At 36.6% G+C, this 19,127-nt stretch overlaps 1 protein-coding gene across 5 annotated transcripts in view; it reads right to left on the reverse strand.

The window, feature by feature from the left end:
* Positions 1-1,352: 1,352 nt before the first annotated feature.
* The window catches only part of CDK14 (cyclin dependent kinase 14), a 266,140-nt gene continuing 248,365 nt past the window's right edge, over positions 1,353-19,127 (reverse strand). For all 5 annotated transcript variants that reach the window (XM_067470305.1, XM_060782281.2, XM_060782283.2 and 2 more), the window contains one exon: positions 1,353-6,442. In XM_067470305.1, the coding sequence (XP_067326406.1) occupies positions 6,402-6,442 (41 nt within the window). In that variant the 3' untranslated portion in view covers positions 1,353-6,401. The remainder of the gene's footprint in view (positions 6,443-19,127) is intronic.

The following is a 19,127-nucleotide window of genomic DNA, read 5'->3' on the forward strand; positions in this document are numbered from 1 at the left end:
CATTTACAATGATGGCCATTATTCTGAAAAGCTGCGCATTAACCTGGTGGCACAAGGTTGCTCAAACACCTTCCCTCTGGTTTTACTTTTCTCTGGGGAGCAGAAAAGCGATTATAGCAAAACTTTCTTCCTTGGTGGTAGGGACCAAGGGAACTGGGGAAGGAATAATAATAATAATAATAATAATAATAATAATAATAACAGGGAAGCTACTTGAAACACTATCCATTTTCCCAAATTGATGTGAAGAATCTTATTGTTGTGTTTCTCAATGCTCCTTAATAGTACTGTGATTAATCCAATAAAGAACTTTGCTTTGGATACAGATTCTGAATTGGATTGTTGTTTGTTCTACAGCCCTGAAAATAATGCAACTGCATAGGTTATAATAGCGACAATAGTCATATCCTGTCAAGTTCGGGTGGCATTATTTCAAACCAGAAGGAATGAATTGCAATATTCAGTAGATGCGTGCACTGAAACTAAATTTTCCAATATTCAGTGTGAGTAATATAATGCCTAAGTGTAATGCTTCTATCTTTTATTACATCAGCATTTCTCAACCTGGGGGTCGGGACCCTTGGGGGTGTTGCGAGGGGGGGTGTCAAATACCATCAGAAAGCACAATATTATCTGTTGGTCATGGGGCTCTGTGTGGAAAGTTTGGTCCAATTCTATCATTGGTGGGATACAGAATGCTCTTTGATTGTAGGTGAACTATAAATCCCAGCAACAACAACTCCCAATGTCAAGTTTATTTTCCCCAAACTCCACCAGTGTTCACATCTGGGCAGATTGAGTATTCGTGCCAAGTTTGGTCCAGATTCATCATCATTTGAGTCCAAAGTTCTCTCTGGATGTAGGAGAACCCTACAACTCCCAAACTCAAGGTCAAAGCCCACCAACCCCTTGGTCATGGGAGTTCTGTGTGTCAAGCTTGGTTCAATTCCATTGTTTGTAGAGTTTGATTGTAAGAGCTCCAGCAACTACAAATCCCAAATGACAAAATCAATACCCCTCCTCCCACAACCCCACCAGTATTCAAATTTGGGCATATCAATTATTTGTGCCAAATGTGGTCCAGTGAATATATATATTCACTGGATATCAGATACTTATATTACTTACATTTCATTACATATCAGATACTTACTGTATGATTCATAACAGTAGCAAAATTACAGTTATGAAGTAGCAACATACATCATTTTATGGTGGGGGGGGGGTCACCACAACATGAAGAACTGTATTAAGGGGTCACGGCATTAGGAAAGTTCTTCAAACAGTTTAAAATCCTGAATATTAAAATTCTGAATAATGTGACAAATTGTATACAGAATCACCAAGGGGCATAGAAATCCTGTTACACTTTATTAAATATCATATTACATGAAAACAGTAAACACCTGACAAACCATTACATCTTTCATAATACAGATACATTACGTGTTGAAAACAAACAATGTAACATTTAGGTAACTATACTGCTCACTAAGCTGTCATTCTAAAGTATGTGGCTATATGCATGTATACATATTTAATATTAACATTGTTTGAGTACCAAACCCCTGTTAAAAAGAGTACCTTTTGTGCCTCATATAAAGAACCCCAACAAGGGATGATTTTGTATGTAGCACTGCAAAAGTGCAGCTTTTCAGTGAGCAGGATTTCAGAATTCTTAGTGCTTCCTTTCAGTTTTTGCTTTTCAGAATATTGCAAGGCAACAACATATATATAACCTTCACATCTTTACGTCAAGTGAGAAGGTTATGGTTATGATCAACAATGGAACATATTTCTATTTATATGGTATCCATATTCTGTGCCAATATGTACAGTCTAAATGCCAGTTATTACATGAAGTTATAAAACCAGTAATAGTATTGGCTTGTATAGGACACAACTCCACAGCCTCCATACGTTTGTTCAGTTGTGTGTATGCACTGAAAAGATCACACTCAAATCTATTGCCTTCACTGCTGAAATGGAAGTTGTGTCCTTAGTTAAACCAGAATGAATAGGAAATGTATGTGCAAATCTTTTCCATGCATCAAAAGGAAGACTGGCTGCCAAGTCTCTTGCCACTGTGTGCTATTTCATGTGCATTTCATGTGCTATTTAACCACTCTGTTCTTAAAATAAACTCAGGGATAATTTTTAGTGAAAATTACAATGGTATTACAAGGTCCACAAGTTTTGCATGTTTGATTGTGTTACTCTGAAAGAATCATCAAATGAAGCAAACTTCTGCCACCTTCTGATTGGTCATTCCTTTAGATTACATACATTTTTTTCCAAAATCTATTGCTATACCTCAATTCCTAATCTGATCAGTTGTCTTAAGTTCTGCCAACTATTATCTGGGCATCTCCAAATGGACAACAAAATATGAGTCTAGTCTAAAGCACTGCTAGCTTAGACCAGCCATGGATTCTGCCTTGGGATTCACACCACTCTGCTCCTGAACCAAGTCAGCAAAAGGGAGTGAAGTCCTCATTATACAGTTACTGGGAAGTCACCCTTACTTTTTGTTTTTTGTTATCACCATAGCACCAGCCTCAGAGCTCCCGAATCGCTGAGGGCCCTTGCCAATGGGACTTGGAGAGGAAAAGAAGGGGGCACTGGTAGGACTTGGGAGAGAGAAAGGAAGAGTGGTGTTGGTTCATTTTAACATTGAATCAGAACCAGCCCCAATGTTTGCCCCCTTCCCAAAGTTTGAGGCTGTTCTGGAGCTCCAATGAACTTTACCTGATGTGAAGCACAAATACATTAAATGCCCCACGTTGGTGGCAAGATGGCTCTGTGCACCGTGTAAATGCCATAGAGCTGATTCTTGTACAACTTTGATTAAAGTGCCCATGTATATGCCCTTCCTCTTTACTGCAGGGTTGAAGAATCTATGGCACTTCAGATATTGTAGTCTCTCAGAAGAATGGAGATAGCACATAATATCTGGAAGGTAAAAATCCCACTTTTTACAGCTTCAGAACATCCTCCTCTCTCCTCACAGATAATCCTAATAAAAAGTACCACATTTAAGGAAACTAAGAATATGTGGGAAACTGTTCCAAATCTACCGATCATAGATTCAGTCCCTGAAGTTATTTCTTTTTCCATCATCTCCCAACTGCTTGCTTTTTGACTACTGTGATAGTTTGAACAGAAGCATGTGGAATGTTTTCACATAGATGAGTCCTGTTATCTTAAAGGAATGGTGTGGCACCCAGACACTGATGGGAAAGCAGTAACAACATTTACATGAATCAGGCCAGTGTTGTTGATATATACATAAAATTGAGGATATAAATGGTTGCATTTCAAATATTGAGAAACAGAACAGAATTTGAACCAAGTCTTTTTGCTCATTGTAATCCTGAATGAATCAGGGAACCTTCAGGCATTACTTAATGTGGGGAAAAGAAGGAAGACCAAATGGCAAATATGACTACTTAAAAAATACTTATAGAATTCAATTTCTCCATGTCCTTCTGCAGCCAAATACTTAAGGTTCAAAAAGATCTCACACAGCTGATGATGGAAATAGCTGCAAAATATTCAGAAATATCCAAGCTGTTGGTAGATACTCTATCCTAAAGACTGAATAGGAATTGTTAGTAAAACCAGCTTCCCAACAACAAAATTAAAAGGTAAGAACTGCAAAGGATTCTTCTGGAATCTCAGCTTAAAGTAAAACAAAACCAAAACAAATCCACACCTCCAAATATAGGAGTTGTATGTAACATTCTTCTTCGCCTCACACATATTTTTGGAATAAGTTATAAGAAGGGATAAAAATAGATGCCGACTCTGGGATTTAAAACCACATCAGTTCTGCAGGAGAGATCTGGAGAAAGTGTTGCATTCTGATCACAGATCTTTCTTCACAAATGTGTGAATTTTAAATTCTCACACAGTATTTTATGCATGTAATCAATCCTCCATGGGAAATCATTCCAAAAACCCTTGTCATCTGGTGAGCTCTAAAGCTTCCATCATTTTTGTTTTGCTCTCTGCAGGAACCTACCTTTGCTATGCCAACCTCTTTGAATAATATAGGATTGTAGTAATGCTGGGAGAAAATGCAGAGTAATTTAGCCACCCCAGAAGCACGAGAAAGCAGGGACCAAGGGATACTGGTGATTTTCATTTGGGGCTGGGCTGACTAAGGAATCCTACTCTTAATGTAGAGGCCTATAATGTAAATAACTGCCATTCTAATTTGGCTGGTATGTGGAAGATTATAATAGGATTTCCTGGCCACCCAAGAGTCCCGGATAAAGACAAGCACTTGGAATGATACGTTTAGAGCAAAAATGAATTCTCTCACTTTAAAAAGGTGTTAAATATAAGATTATTAGCCAACCTATTCAATGGCAGCAATGCCTATTTTTTCTTTAAAGAAGAACGTTGAAAGCATGCACACTCAAACAGTCCTGAACTTTTAATTTATTGTGCACGGCAAGGCATTTAACTGATGGAAGGTAACACTTGAGTGAAATTATTCTCTACATAAAGCATCAGATACTTCAGTGAGGTGTAATTGCACACACACCCCTACACTCCTTAAGCTCCCAAAGTAAGAGAATTACAGGATCTACCCCAATTTTCTTAATTGAAACTTTTGTCATATCCTCAAAGATTCCCTTATTTTGCTAACACTGGGACAAAAGAAAAGAAAAGAAAGAAAAGAAACCCTCACATCGAAATACCCAGCTGAATGTTTAACTTGAACTGAATATCACATACAAAATGTTGAGTATGAAATTTTGACTAAATTATAATTAAGGGATTTGTGCTATGTTCAAAACGATCAATTGACTATTATAACTATTTATGTCTACAGATAAGGGAAAATTCACTTAAGATTCTTAAGGTAGGCTTTAGAAATACTTCAGTGGTAGAATTATCTTTCAAAACAGCCATTATGATTTTGAAACCAAAACAAAATCACAGTGTGGTAAAAGCTACCATTGTTTCCTTATGCTAATAAAAGTTTTGAGTTATTGTTGTTTTGGGAAAAATCAACCAGATTCTAGCAACATGAAGTCATAGGTATAAGAAAGAATATAAAATGGGTAATATATTTCTCGTTATTAACAAAGAATGAGAGCTGTAATCGATGTGTTACAAAAATAGATGTGTTTAGGCAGGCACGGTACTACGGCAGCAGAGTAGATCTGTTGTGAAAAAATTACTGAGAAATCCCACTGCAAGCTTGTTTTCCTTATTTATTTAGATTTGCTCCATTTCTCATCTCCTCAAATTAAAGTGTTATTGAACATGTTAAGGATGGTATGTGACAAGTAAATGCAGCCACAGCCCTTAAGATTTCCATAATTTCCCCCCTTCCGATAAGGATAGATATTTCTTTTTCATTCACAGTTGCTTGAAAAATCTTGAAAAATGTCAACAGTTCTTAAGGAAAGGCCCGTGTGAAGATGCAATGGCACATTTTCCAATCATATCTGAACATGCTAGAAAAATAACTGGAAAAATGCTTTGGTTTGGAAGAGCAAATATTTGGATGGCTATTCAAAACTAGTTCTCTCTCTCTCTCTCTCTCTCTCAAAATGGCTCATTCAGCAACTAAAGTTTCTACACCATAGTGCTTTTCCTAATGTAAACTCATTTCTCCTTCATGATCTCTATTTTCCTTCTTAGAAGAAAGCTGTTGAACTAAACTACAGGAAAAAGTAGAAATGGAATCACAAAACAGCACAAAAAACCCAACCCTCTTTTTCTAAAAAGATTCTAGAATATTTGAAGTGCTATATATATTTCATCACAAGATATTTGTTTTGAAATCTGCCAAATCATACAACATTGGCAGAGTATCCAAATTGAGATTTTCTAACCAAGTTGCACTTATTGCCATGGATATATCCTAAAAATTATAAATGGGCATTGTTTCTTGCAAGATGCTAGCTGTATCACAACCAAATTGCCAGCTTCACTCTAACTCAAAATATACAGTACTTCTGACAAACTGAGAAATGTGTGGAACCTCTCAATGAACACACAATACTGTTTTATGCCATGCCTGGCTTTGATCTACAAACATTACTGAGAACGTATGAACACCAAACATGTTGTCTTAATGGACTTAAGACATTGCTGGTAAAAACTAAGCATAAAAATCTTCACAAGGGAGTTGTGCTGTAGTGGGAAAACTAAACAAAATGAACACAAAAGGCTGAAAGTAAGAACATGCCACATCAGTAAGCAAAAAGCCCAATTTTCACAGAGGTCTCCAAACTCACAAAGTATCAAAATGCGTGCAAAGTATCAAATAAACAAAGAGGGGAAAGGGAACAAGATTTTGCCAGCATCATTTTTCTTGGGACTGAAATCCACCACTGAGAAAGGAAACAGCCATGGTCTTCTTAGTGTTGGCTCTCTCATTAGATCATGTTTCTCTCCTCTAGCCTGGTGATCTTGATTTCTATAAGAAAACAATATATGTAAAGGTTAGAATCAGAAATGCTCCAGAATGGTAGCAGAACATCATTCTTATTCTTTAGATTCATTCTAACCAAAGGAAGCAAACCGAAAATACACCTATAGCCATAAAAAAAGATATCAATAGCAGACTCCAGTTTTGCAAGCTCCTTTCCAAGCCCTAAGTTCCATTCCATGTATTTCTGCTGGAAATAACAACCTTCTCCAAGACTTCTGTAGTAATGTTTATCTGACATCCTGTTGCTTACTGTTTCCTGTATGTATGTATGTTCTGGTATGCAGCTTCCTTTGCTCTATGGGTCCTGAGAAGTTATAAAAGGGGCTGCAGACCACACAATCATTTCAGATAGCAGGCAGACCACATGATCACTACAGACTGTTGCATACCTAAGAACACACACTTGCTTGCTGTTTTGCTATAAGAGACGTCCTGGCTGGATAGCACAGAGAATTATCTCAAACGTATCTGAAACTGGACTAATAAGTTTTGTACCTGTGTATGTTGAACACATGAAGTTTGTGTCAGTAAACCAAATATGTTATTTTTATCAATATCTACTTCTTTTTTGTCTCTTGAGTGCATGATATAAAACAAGTTGTTTTACGGGAGTGTGTGTGTATATATATATGTGTGTGTATGTATGTGTGTGTGTATATATATACACACACACACACACACATATATTCATTCGGGCACTGAAAAACACTTCTAAAGCCCAGTAGGCCGGGATGCCTTGTATTCATATATGGTTTTACTGTATGTATGGGCAAGTGTGTATGTTTTTGTATGTTTTGCATGTTTTGATATGGTCAAAATTGACTAATCAATAAAGAATTGTTGTTGTTGTTACAGTTTGTGAAGGCCACTTCTAAAACTCTGCTGTTTTATGCACTGTTTTTATGATTGATTGATTGATTGATTGATTGATTGATTGATTGATTGACTTTATTTCTATACCGCTTTTCTCAGCCCTTAGGTGACTCAAAGCGGTTTACACAACAATGCAAAATATCACAAAACAGTATAATGCAATTAAAACAGATTATAGCAACAACAATTAACAACAGTATAACAATCATAACGCCTCAACAATAAAATCAGAATCCACTCTCATTATCCATTGTTCCGTATTCCTATGTTCAATTTCACTGTTTAGTCAAACGCTTGTTTGAATAGCCAGATCAGATTTTCCTACAGGATCAGAGATAACAAGTTATTCAGTCTAACAACAGAAACCATTGCCTTGCATAATAATATCTGGTTATATTACCATAAGAAAAGATTCTACTCTAAATAGTTTTTTGCTCTTATCTGAAAGGCCATGTTTTTCTTTAAAAAGTTATGATCTCCAAAAGGTGTTTGCCAAAAGGTTATGAATGCAATTTTTCAAAAATTTCAGTGCTGCAGAAGCAGTCTCGAAAATGCAGTCTTCCCCATTTTTAAAGAACAGCAATTCATATCATGGCATCTTGTAGTTTAAGAATTTGTGCTTTGACAATTTGCAGAGGTGGCTATGTGTACCATTTTAACATTCTTAAATAAATTCTTGCCCTTAGTAATTTATGATTAAATATGAGCATATATATTTCTGTTCTGCTTGGCACAATTCTTACATGCTTTCATTGAAGTGTTTTCAAAGATGTCCTCATCAATATTTCCTGCTTATGGTTTGTTTACTAGGGCCATGGCATTCTTGCATGTTATGGTCCTAGTAAATGGTAAGCAACATCATGAATTCCCAGTAGCAATGTGTGTAAAATTCAATACTATGCATATTCTGCAATCCATATTTCAATTTTGAAAATAAACCTTATATTTGATTATTAATGCAAATTCAAAAATGTTCTCCAAGACAAGCATTTTAAATATGAGAACTTGTTGAGCTTTTTCAAGTAGCAAGTTCTTTCAAAAGAAAAGGCTTTGATAATACTTATGGACAACAGTGTTTAGCTCAAATGGTGTCCAACATAGAAAATTTGAATGATGATCCTTCTGTAGATTTTCAGTCACAATTAAGATCAGAAGCAAAATGGTTCTTTCTATTTCCAGCAAAAGATGCCAATTCTCATGTCAATAGACACATTTCCATCTCCTCTTAAGCCCAGATTTAAACCTGCCTGATTCAGCACTGGATATGGAGTGAGGTGTATGTGTCATTACAGAAATAAGGTCAGGCTAGAGAAAAGCATTTTCCTAGTCCAAAGAATGGTGAAGTTGAATAAAGTTATTATTTCATGAATATTTGTCCCCATTAATTTTTTTTTAAAGATTAAGAAACACTTGCTTCTTTTTGCACATGCAATGGCTCCTCAAGTGGAGTTTACCTGGACACATATTCTCCAAAACAAGTGAATTAAGGTAGCAGGTTGAACACACCCAAGGCTCAATGCATTTTACAATGCAGCTGGCTTACTACCATTCCTGGATCCCCAATCAAATTTTAATTCCTTCTCTCCTTCTTTAAGTAAAGTGATAACAAGACGATGCCATATATCTCACCATGTAACTTGCCCTTTCCAGTTATATTCTGTTATGCAGAAATACTGTTTAAAATGCACTGGACAATGGATCCTTCCTGACTTGCGTATTAGTCAAGTCATCTTTTTTGAAACCATTCAAATCAATACTATTTTTAAAAAATACCCAACCACACGTGGTTCTGGTGAACACCTTCATGCAGGTCTATTGCTCTACATGTTAATGAACTGGATGTCCAATACCCATAATGCAACTTCATGCTGACCCACATGGCCTATGAACCAGATTTCTTTCCTTTTTTAAAAAATTCAATTTTCTTAAAACCAACTGTCAGCATCATGTGATGGAAGAGATGAAAAATGAAAATGAGCAATCCTGCTGTGCAGGTGAGTGACCTGTGGGAGACAGCTCTGCCTGGTAGGATTTCTACACGTACCATCAGACACAGACCAATTGATTAGATCATCTTATTCTCGCCACCAACCAGGCTCAAGAGACTAATTAGAGAGAGTACTGCCTGCGCAGGCACCCCATTGACACCTAATTTGCTCAGCCAAAGCCTTTGGGGAGAATGTATTATCTCTGCAGCTGCACTTCATGCATTTCTGATTTGAGGCAAAGGCAAGAAGCACTTCATCACGCTTTTGAGCAAACTGAATGTAGGAAACTTTAAGTGCTAAATACAAGCAGACACAAATTAAACCTTGCCAGCCTCTCATAAATTCCACCTCCTCCCCTCCCCCTTATGAATATGCAAATTGATTTATATCAATAGCTTTCCATCAGTGGTGCATATATGAACACACACACTTATATAACAAGATTGAAAATAAATGTACTAAATAAAAAATTACCTCATAAAATACATTGTTTCTTGGTTTTAGTTTTAAGAAGTAAATGGTGTTATACTTAATAAGACAAGGGGTAGTAGCTTAACTATTCAATTTCCCCTGAGCAGGTGCCTATTAACTATATTCTTCTTTATAGCTGTAGTTATGTTACAACTGAGGTCAACTTCATTGACATATTCCAGATGGCAATACCCATTCTAGCTGGAATGAATCTAGAAAGCTTCTGTTACCATGCTAAATCATGTATGCATTTTACTACACATCATTCTTTAACAACAACAACAACAACAACTTTATTCTTATATCCCGTCACCATCTCCCCAAAGCGACTTGGAGCGGCTTACAGATGGCACAAAGTGCCTAAAAACAAACACAAAAGTGAACACAATATAAAATACAATAAAATAAGACACATGCATATATCAAAACATCATTTCAGACTCAATCAAGCTGCAATCCTCTAACAGTGGCGGTAAATTACTGGCACCATGGCCAGGCTGTAAACATTGGAATAAATTAAGTGCCAGCTGCAGTAATGGAGAAAGAGCATGGGATAAAGTGCAGGATTTGTGACTACTACATAGGACAACTGGGACTAAATATTCTCAAAGGCTTGATTGAAGAGCCATGTCTTCAAATCACTACAAAAGGAGGACAGTGTGGGGGCCTGTCTAATCTCCTTGGGGAGGAAGTTTCAAAACTGGGGTGGTCACTACCGGGAAAGCCCTCTCCCTTGTCCTCACCAACCACGCTTGTGACAGTAGGGGGACCAAGAGGAGGGCCCCCCAGGAAGATCTTAGAACCTGTGTCGGTTCCATAGGGGGGATGCGGTCATAAAGATAGGCAGGACCCAAGCTGTTTAGGGCTTTATAGGTGATAACTAGCACTTTGAATTGGGACCTGAAACTTATTGACAGCCAATGGAGCTGCTTCAGTATGGGCATTGTGGGCTCCCTATAGCTGGCTCCAGTTAGTAACCTGGCTGCAGAACTTTGAACCAATTGCAGTTTCCGAGCCGTCTTCAAAGGCAGCCCCACATAGAATGCATTACAGTGGATTAATAATGGTGACAGTTCAACTGGCATTTAATTTTCCTGTTTTCTCAAATTCTTCCTATTCCTAACATCAACTAGAGATCTGTCATCAGTTCTTGTGAAAAAAAAGTATGAAGGGATCAATGAATAGGTCTGAATATAAGCCTCAAATGAGTAATAATTGAAACAAAGTGTATTTTTACAAGATTGTGTTTATTAGAAAACTCTTATTATTTTATATAAGCAGGCAAGGAATAGATGATTTTCTTGACTTTCCACTTAATAAGGAGCACAACTGAACAATAATTTTAGTTCCAAGAACAGGGGAGGAGGGATGGGTTGGAAGAAAAAGCATTCCTGCAGCTGTGTGGGTATCAAAAGGGAGCCCTATTAGGGAACTCTGCTGAGATGCAAGCCTCTACACAGTTTACTAAAGAGGCCTAACACCAAATCATCTAGTTTGGTTCTGCACAGTTGGGAACTTTCTGAATTGCTCTTGGCGATGATAAGAATATAGCTACCTATACAATATTCTTCGGCACGTTGGATATTGCTGGACTACAATTTACATCATTTGCCAGAACTGGCTTTGCTGGCTAGGACTGTCGAGGAGTTACGCTCCAACAACATCTGGAGAACTATGCAACTTCTGGTTGCAATTTCCAGATATCTCCTTTCTCAAATACAGCAACCACAACGTGCAATTTGCAACAATTAAAGTTAGAGGAAAATATTGCATAAAAAGTATTTAATAAGATGTGATATTTGTGAGTTGCTTTGTGTTGTGTGATGTATTTCTAATCTTTTATTGGAAATTATGTTTTAAATATGCTTTACTGTTAGTTTTTAATCATGGTTTTAATTATTTCAAGATCTGTAAACTAATGGGTTTTTTTTTAGCCCCTGGTGGCACAGCGGATTAAACCACTGAGCTGTTGAACTTGCTGACCTAACTGATCAGCAGTTCAAATCCAGGAGGGGGATGAGCTCCTGCTGTTAGCCTCGGCTTCTGCCAACCTAGCAGTTCGAAAATATGTAAATGTGAGTTGAACAATAGGTACCATTCAGGCAGGAAGGTAACGGCAGACCATGCAGTCATGCGGCGCACATGACCTTGGAGGTGTCTACGGACAACGCCAGCTCTTCGGCTTAGAAATGGAAATGAGCAACACCTCCCAGAATCGGACATGACTAGACTTGATGTCAAGGGGAAACCTTTACCTAAACTAATGTTGTAGCTTGCTTTTTTAAAATATTGTAAGTTGCCTTGAATTCCATCTTGGGACAAAGGTGAAATATTAATTCAATAAATAAATACAATACAAATATCTCAAAATCTGGGGGAAGGGGGATCAAAATCAAGATACTCAATAGCTAGGGCATGATGTAAGTTCTAGCTCAGTGTTTCTCAACCTGTGGGTCCCCAGATGTTTTGGCCTTCAACTCCCAGAAATCCTAACAGCTAGTAAACCGGCTGAGATTTCTGGGAGTTGTAGGCCAAAACACCTGGGACCCACAGGTTGAGAACCACTGGTCTAGTTCATCAACATATGCAGAGCCACAATTTTCACCTATTCTCTAGGATCTTTATATAATGTCAACTGGGCGCTACATGATGATATGTGGCTACTAGGGCTGGGCGGTTTCGTTTCGTAATTTCGTAATTCGTTAAAAATTCGTTATTTTTTTATAACGAAGCGATAACGAACCATTCAGGAGCAACTAAAAAACGAAACGAATTTTTAAATTCGTTTCGTAATTGTTTCGAATTCGTTTTGTATTCGTTTCGTTATCGTTTTGAAATCGTTTCGTTATTATTTCCGCATGTCTGGGGCAAGTTTTATAGTTGTTGTTTGTTTAATCAGTGAAAAAAAATTATAAATATCACACCAACAGTCAACAACAGAGGGAGAGGGAAGCTTCAGAAGTTCCCCCTGTCCCATTTGGAGGTTTTTTAGCGTATTGCGCGGTCGCGTCCGCCATTAACGAATCGATTCGTTATTGTTTCGAAATTGTTTCGTATTGTTTTGTAATTTACGAAATTTCGTAAATATCGAACTTTTTAAAAGAAAACTTTCGGAATTCTTTTAAAAATCGAAACGCAAAAACCCCCAAAAAACGAATCGATTTTAGAAACAAATTTTTCCATTGTTACCCAGGCCTAGTGGCTACCACATTGATCAGCCATCATGCAAAAATCTTACAAGTAGCATCCCATGCAGTAACTGTAATGCAAAACTGGAAGTAAGGAATAATTTCTCATTGCCCTTGGATCAACAATTATTCACGCAAAAGATATCAACACCAACCTCTTTCAAAGAGATATAATTTTCTCCTTTCCTCCACACATTCACTAAGGCATACTAATACAGAAAAACTTGAATTCTGATTTAGTATTCATTATGGTTAATGCTGGAAAATGCTTCACATTTATTTTATTATTTTCATGTTGTCTGAAAATACACTGCAGGCTATAATTCCAAGTACTGCACAAGGACACCCAAAACATTTCAGTGCAGTTAGGGTAAAACCTTTTCGCTAGAATACTAACTGCTGCTGATATTAAGAAAAAGCAGCTGCATCAACTTCAAACTGCAAATAAAACTGAGAGGTATTCTTTATCGAAGAAATAATTTAATCATTGCTCTCAATAAATTGTTAAATATATAGAAACTTGGCACCTCAAAAAATCAAACAAGGATGCTGAGTTTATTACACGGTCTTTGAGTAGACATATGGCCAAGAATATATAACATTTGTGGTTTTATTTATGGATCTTCCTTCTCAGAATAGCGAAGGTTTTGTTTTTAGAAAAGAGTCTGACATCACTTGGCTTTAAACAGGTAAACACATAGGACCTTATCACATGACACACCCCCCCCCCCCACCATTTTTAAACAGTTTAAATCCATTTCTTGAATGGAAAGCAATGGAGCCCATCCCACAATGTTGGGAAACTTCCTGTCTGCATCCATCAGGATTCATCATGTAATTGTTGAAAAGTGTGTCAAAAAATGGGAGGGGGAGAAGACGATCAGAAATAGTCTCAGGAGCCTTGGATGCATTATATTCTATTTCTAAACTACAAAAACACATGGAGCCATCAGAATCACCTGCGTTGATTCAAATACGATGATGTTCGCAAATGGGCTGTCCTGTGGGCAGACTTTTAACCAGCAGGAAGTCCCCAGTATGCTGCCGTAATACAGCCACTTGATTCATTACAGTAATTTGTTTTGTAATTTAAAATAAGAAATACCATAACTTTGTAAGGTCGCTAAATTTCTGGTCCTTTAATGTAATCTTGCACATTTTTATTAAATTAAAAAACTGGAGAGGGCGGACAATCAATTTGCTTGTGGGATAAGGATGAAAACGGTTAGCAATGGAAAAACAAGCACATTCAGAAGACATGTGATATGTAATAAATAAGGGAACATTTTGAGTTATAACGCCAATGGACTAAACACCGCAATTTCATGATGCTAACCCACACCCCCACCTGGGATAAGATCTATATTAAGACTTTATTAGTTAAAATTATGTCTAAGTGGTATATCATTCAAAGCAGAAAATCATACTGACTTTTTGCATGTAACCACTTTCTTACCACCACACCGAAGAATGTAATTTCATATTTATACAATTTTGTAGAAGAGTAAGATTATGTGACAAGATATCAAAGATGCAAGTGCTGACTGCACCCACCAGCAAACCCTAAACTCAAAACAAGCATAATGACTTGTTTTCAGGGGGTGATGACATAACCAATGCATAAAATGGAATATGCCAGTGCTGTCATCATGTATCTTATGGGCAAGGATTCCTTTACTAGTTTTTAAATTTTCTAATATTTATGAATAATGATGACTACTGTAAATACAACACGTGTGTCAAAACTTCATTCATTCGTTTTTACCTATTCTTAAAAATAATATATTTACTCTCAAAAGATTACAAGATTGAAATTAACTTTATAACTTCTGGTTCTAAAATGACAAGAGCTGTAGTAATGATCTACTATAGTAGTTGTCTGATACCAAACTGGTGCTATTTTGTTGACTGTGCCATAAATACTTTTTACATTTTTAGCTTTTAGCTAAAGAAAACACATTCTTCACAAAATTAATGAAAACAATCTGCCCACTGCCTTCTGCAAAAGCAATTTTATTACATTTTTGTTTTGAATTGTACTTTGAGTTTTGATTAAATTTGATTATATGTCAACTAAAAACTAAAAGCTTTCACCGTGAAGCCGAAATACAGAATGTAAGCCACTAATCCCTGAAAAGCAAATATTTGGAAGAATTAAATGTAGGATGCACAAAGGCTTTTGTATTTCATTGTATCACTGTTTTCTGTGTACTTAAAAGTTTTGAGAAATATGATCTGCCCAATGCATGTAGGAGGTTGTTGAAGAATGTAGGAATGGATAAAATAAAAACACTGGAATGTTGTCTAATCCCTTAAGTCAGTCCTAAAGGTCTTATATTAAAATATCTACAATAGTGAGTTAAATACATCAAGTGTAAACAGTGAAAGACAAGAGGTAGATTAAAAAGCTACATGAAGAGTCTGCTGGAGGAAAATGGAGCCCTGCTGTTAGAATGACATCCAGCAGTTTCTCTGTGATAGGCAATGGCAAACCAGTCCATTGTGTTAAGGAACAACCATTTTTTTACAGTATGTATTACAGAATTTTCAAATAAATTTTTTATTTCAAATTATATGAGTTAAGGAGGAAAATGATTTTTGTTTCATACCAGTTCTTGAAACAGTTAAACAAATAAACACAGCTATGGGAGGAGGTGGCCGTCTTTTTGGAGCAGAGTCTCTAGAACTGTGAGTCTAGGAACAAGCTCCATAACAGTTATCAAAAAGATTATGAAATAATCTTTTGAGCTTCTGTTGAAACTTAGATATAAAATTTAAACTCTTGGCAATTGATGGGTCCAGACTAGACTTTTATTCCTGGAGAAAGTTGGGTTATATCTATGTCCCTATCATTATTAGCTTTAACTCTCATGGATTTCAATGGAACTGAAGTGTCTTTAACAATGCTACCGGAAATGGTGATGCTTGTGCTATTTGCTGCCACCCCCTGCTAGTTTTTCATGAAAGAAACAATTGTATCCAATGGGCACAAACATGATGCCAGTCTCTGGTACACTGGGAAAAAATAATTACCACCACCCCCACATGAGATAAGTTAGCTCATGAGATCCTTTCCAGCAGAAAGCACCATAGTTTATTTCTTTATTTCAGAATAACCTCAAGTAATGCTTAAAAGGCATTACTTGAGTTCCTAACTAAGTCTAATGTGACAAAATACTAATATGAGGATTGTACACAGAGTAATTTCAAATTGACATTTCTTGTTAACTTAAAGCAGTGGTTCCCAGCCTTTTTTGACCAGGGACCACTTTGACCAGGCATCACTCTCCAACATTAGTACCAAGGGTTACAAATTAGTTTTTGGTCAATTTTAGATTTAGTTTGGTTATTTGAGGTGCTGATTCAGAAAATTGCACTGGATAGACCACAACAGCTCTAGTGTCTGTACTAATGGTGAGGCTGCGGACCATATTTTTGTTCTTGCAGATCACTGGCGGTCCACAGACAACATGTTGGGAACAAGTGACTTAAAGGATTCAGAAACTAAGATAAAGTTAAATCTGAGAGTACATTGCCTCCTCTTCACATATTTAAAGTGGATATATACGTACATAGTGTTTTAACAGTCTAGAATTGCTAATTTGACAGTAGTGAAGATTATGTAACTTGTGTCATTAGCTATTCCTAATATAAAACTTGACTACATACAGCATACATCATACATCATACAGATGTAATCAAGGATTACTTCTCAGAACATGTTTGAAGTAGTAACGTTTCCAACATGTTTTGAACAATACAAAATATGTGTTCTTAAAAAATTAATATATTAAACATTAATAGTTCAAAATGAAAAATAGTCTGTAAAAATGCCAGAGGAAAATTAGAAAGTAAAACTTGACAATGCCTGACAATGCGATTCTAGTCAATCAGCCACGATGATTTCTTTTGCATCTAAGGAGAAGCAAATATTTCAAGGAAACAAATGTATAAGTTTTATTATTCTTATTTTATTCCATGAAACAATTTAAGGCAATCATTTATTTCAGAGATGCCATCCAAGAAAGAGAAGGAAACAATTGATTAAATCATTAATTTCAGGGTATCTGACTTATCAGGAACAGTATATCATAGAGGTGTTGGTGAATCTTTATTCTGATAAAAGATTTCAAGTAAAACTCAGCAAAGATAATGTAAGCAGATAACAGTAAAAATGACATAAATGTGGAAGACACAGAAATACTGATACTCAGCAAATACACACATACAGCTACAGTACACACACAACGAACAATCTACTGCTACTTCATGAGAGTAGGATGAACAATGATTTGGAAGTCATATTATTTTTATTCATCGCAAATGCATATTATTAAATTCTGGCTTTTATTCTCTCCCCCCCCACCCCCCCCCACCCCAAAATAAGCATTGGGTTTTTTAAGCTGCCTGACAGGAAGCACATGGTCAATTGCTTCAGAAATCTTGAAACACATTTGTCTATGTAGCTTAACACTGGCAGAAGCCAAAACCTAACAAATTTAAATTAAGATGTGCCAACTTCAGGTTGGAGTTATTCTGTGTACAATTTGAGGTTTATGACAAAACTGAATTTGTTTTAGGTGTTCCTTTTAAAATAGTACATTAAAAAAACAAATAGTGTTATCTTGGAAACCTATGTGTTGTGTCTTCAGTAGCATAAACGCCAACTTCTTAAATGTTTATTTTTAAAATAGTATTGAATGGTAGGATTTGTATATTTATCTAAAGATCTTTACTTCAGGACAGAAATGTGAGTCTGCAAGGTTTCCTCTTCACATGGAAGGCAGCTGTCAGAACCAGTGTAAAGGGTGAGAGGTCAATGCAGCTGCTCTGTTAAATCCCAGAGTTCCATCAACATCTCTGAATTCCTGCCAAGTGGAAGCTGGGAAATCACAGATTAGAGTACACTGGAGTGTATATATAAGGTTACTTTGTGTCTATCGAAGTGATATCAAACTGCCAGGATCTACAATACGTTTAACTGTGGTCTATGGACAAAGAAAAGGGGGAATGGACAGTTGGGCAGCACATCACAGTTTCACATAACAGTGTTCATGCTGCCCTTCAACAGAAGCATTTCATAACTGTATAAACACATTAATTATGGACCCATTCTACACACATGTAGTCTGACCACCATTCTTCATTTGACCTATCAACTAAATGGTGGTCTTACCAAATTATCCTCATCAGTTACACTACAGGAGAGACACACAAACTGAACAAAGAAATTATAGCAGATGTATAAAATAAACCAAAAGACACGTATACATACGATGTATGCCTATTGATGCATGTCAGCACATTGTTTAATGTACAGTTAGTCCAAAGTTCTGTTTCCCAAAGTAATTTTCTTGAAATAAGCAAAGAAGTTTGGTGGTGGAGTGAATGTAATATGTAGTAAAATGCAGAATCTGAAAAGATTATTTTTGTTATAACTTCCCCAGTTCCCCCGTCAGCATGGCCACTGTTTTTTCAAAGCACTAGTTAGAAGTTTTGCAAATATTTATATCATACATGCATGCACAGCATGGAAATCAATTAGTTTGTCTCTGATAACGAACAAAATCAGAAGCATTCATTTTATCCATCAGCTCATCAGTTTAAAATACAGCAGTGGTGGGAATAATAAGGTAGTCTGGATTTCTCACCATTAGCTATGCTGGCTACAGCTTGCTCCAGTTTTCAGTTTAACATAATTAAGAGGCTTTGTGAGTCCCAAATGCGAGTCCAGTTGCTAAGATGAAAAGTGGGCTAAAGGTATAGGAGCATATTTGATATTTTTATATAAAAAATACAGTCATGGGCTACCACTTGCCTGTTCTCATGATGATAACCTCTCTCTCTCTCTAAATATATATACATATATACAAGCAGTTCACAAGTTACAAACATCCGACTTGCAAACGACTCATAGTTAAGAATGGGGATGAGACCACAGAAAGTGAAAGAAATCTGCTTCTAGGAAGGGAAATTCTCTCCTGAAAGAGTTATCATGGGGAAAAGGTGTCTCCACTGAAGCTTTATCATCAATATTTGTTTCCACAACAAGCGAAATGTTTCAAAATCCAATTATCACAGGGACAGAAAGTAAGGTGAAATCTTCTGAACAGGGGCACAGACAGCAAAACAAACACCACAGGGAGCTAA

Source organism: Anolis sagrei, chromosome 6 (genome assembly GCF_037176765.1).
Source record: "Anolis sagrei isolate rAnoSag1 chromosome 6, rAnoSag1.mat, whole genome shotgun sequence".
NCBI lineage: Eukaryota > Metazoa > Chordata > Lepidosauria > Squamata > Dactyloidae > Anolis > Anolis sagrei.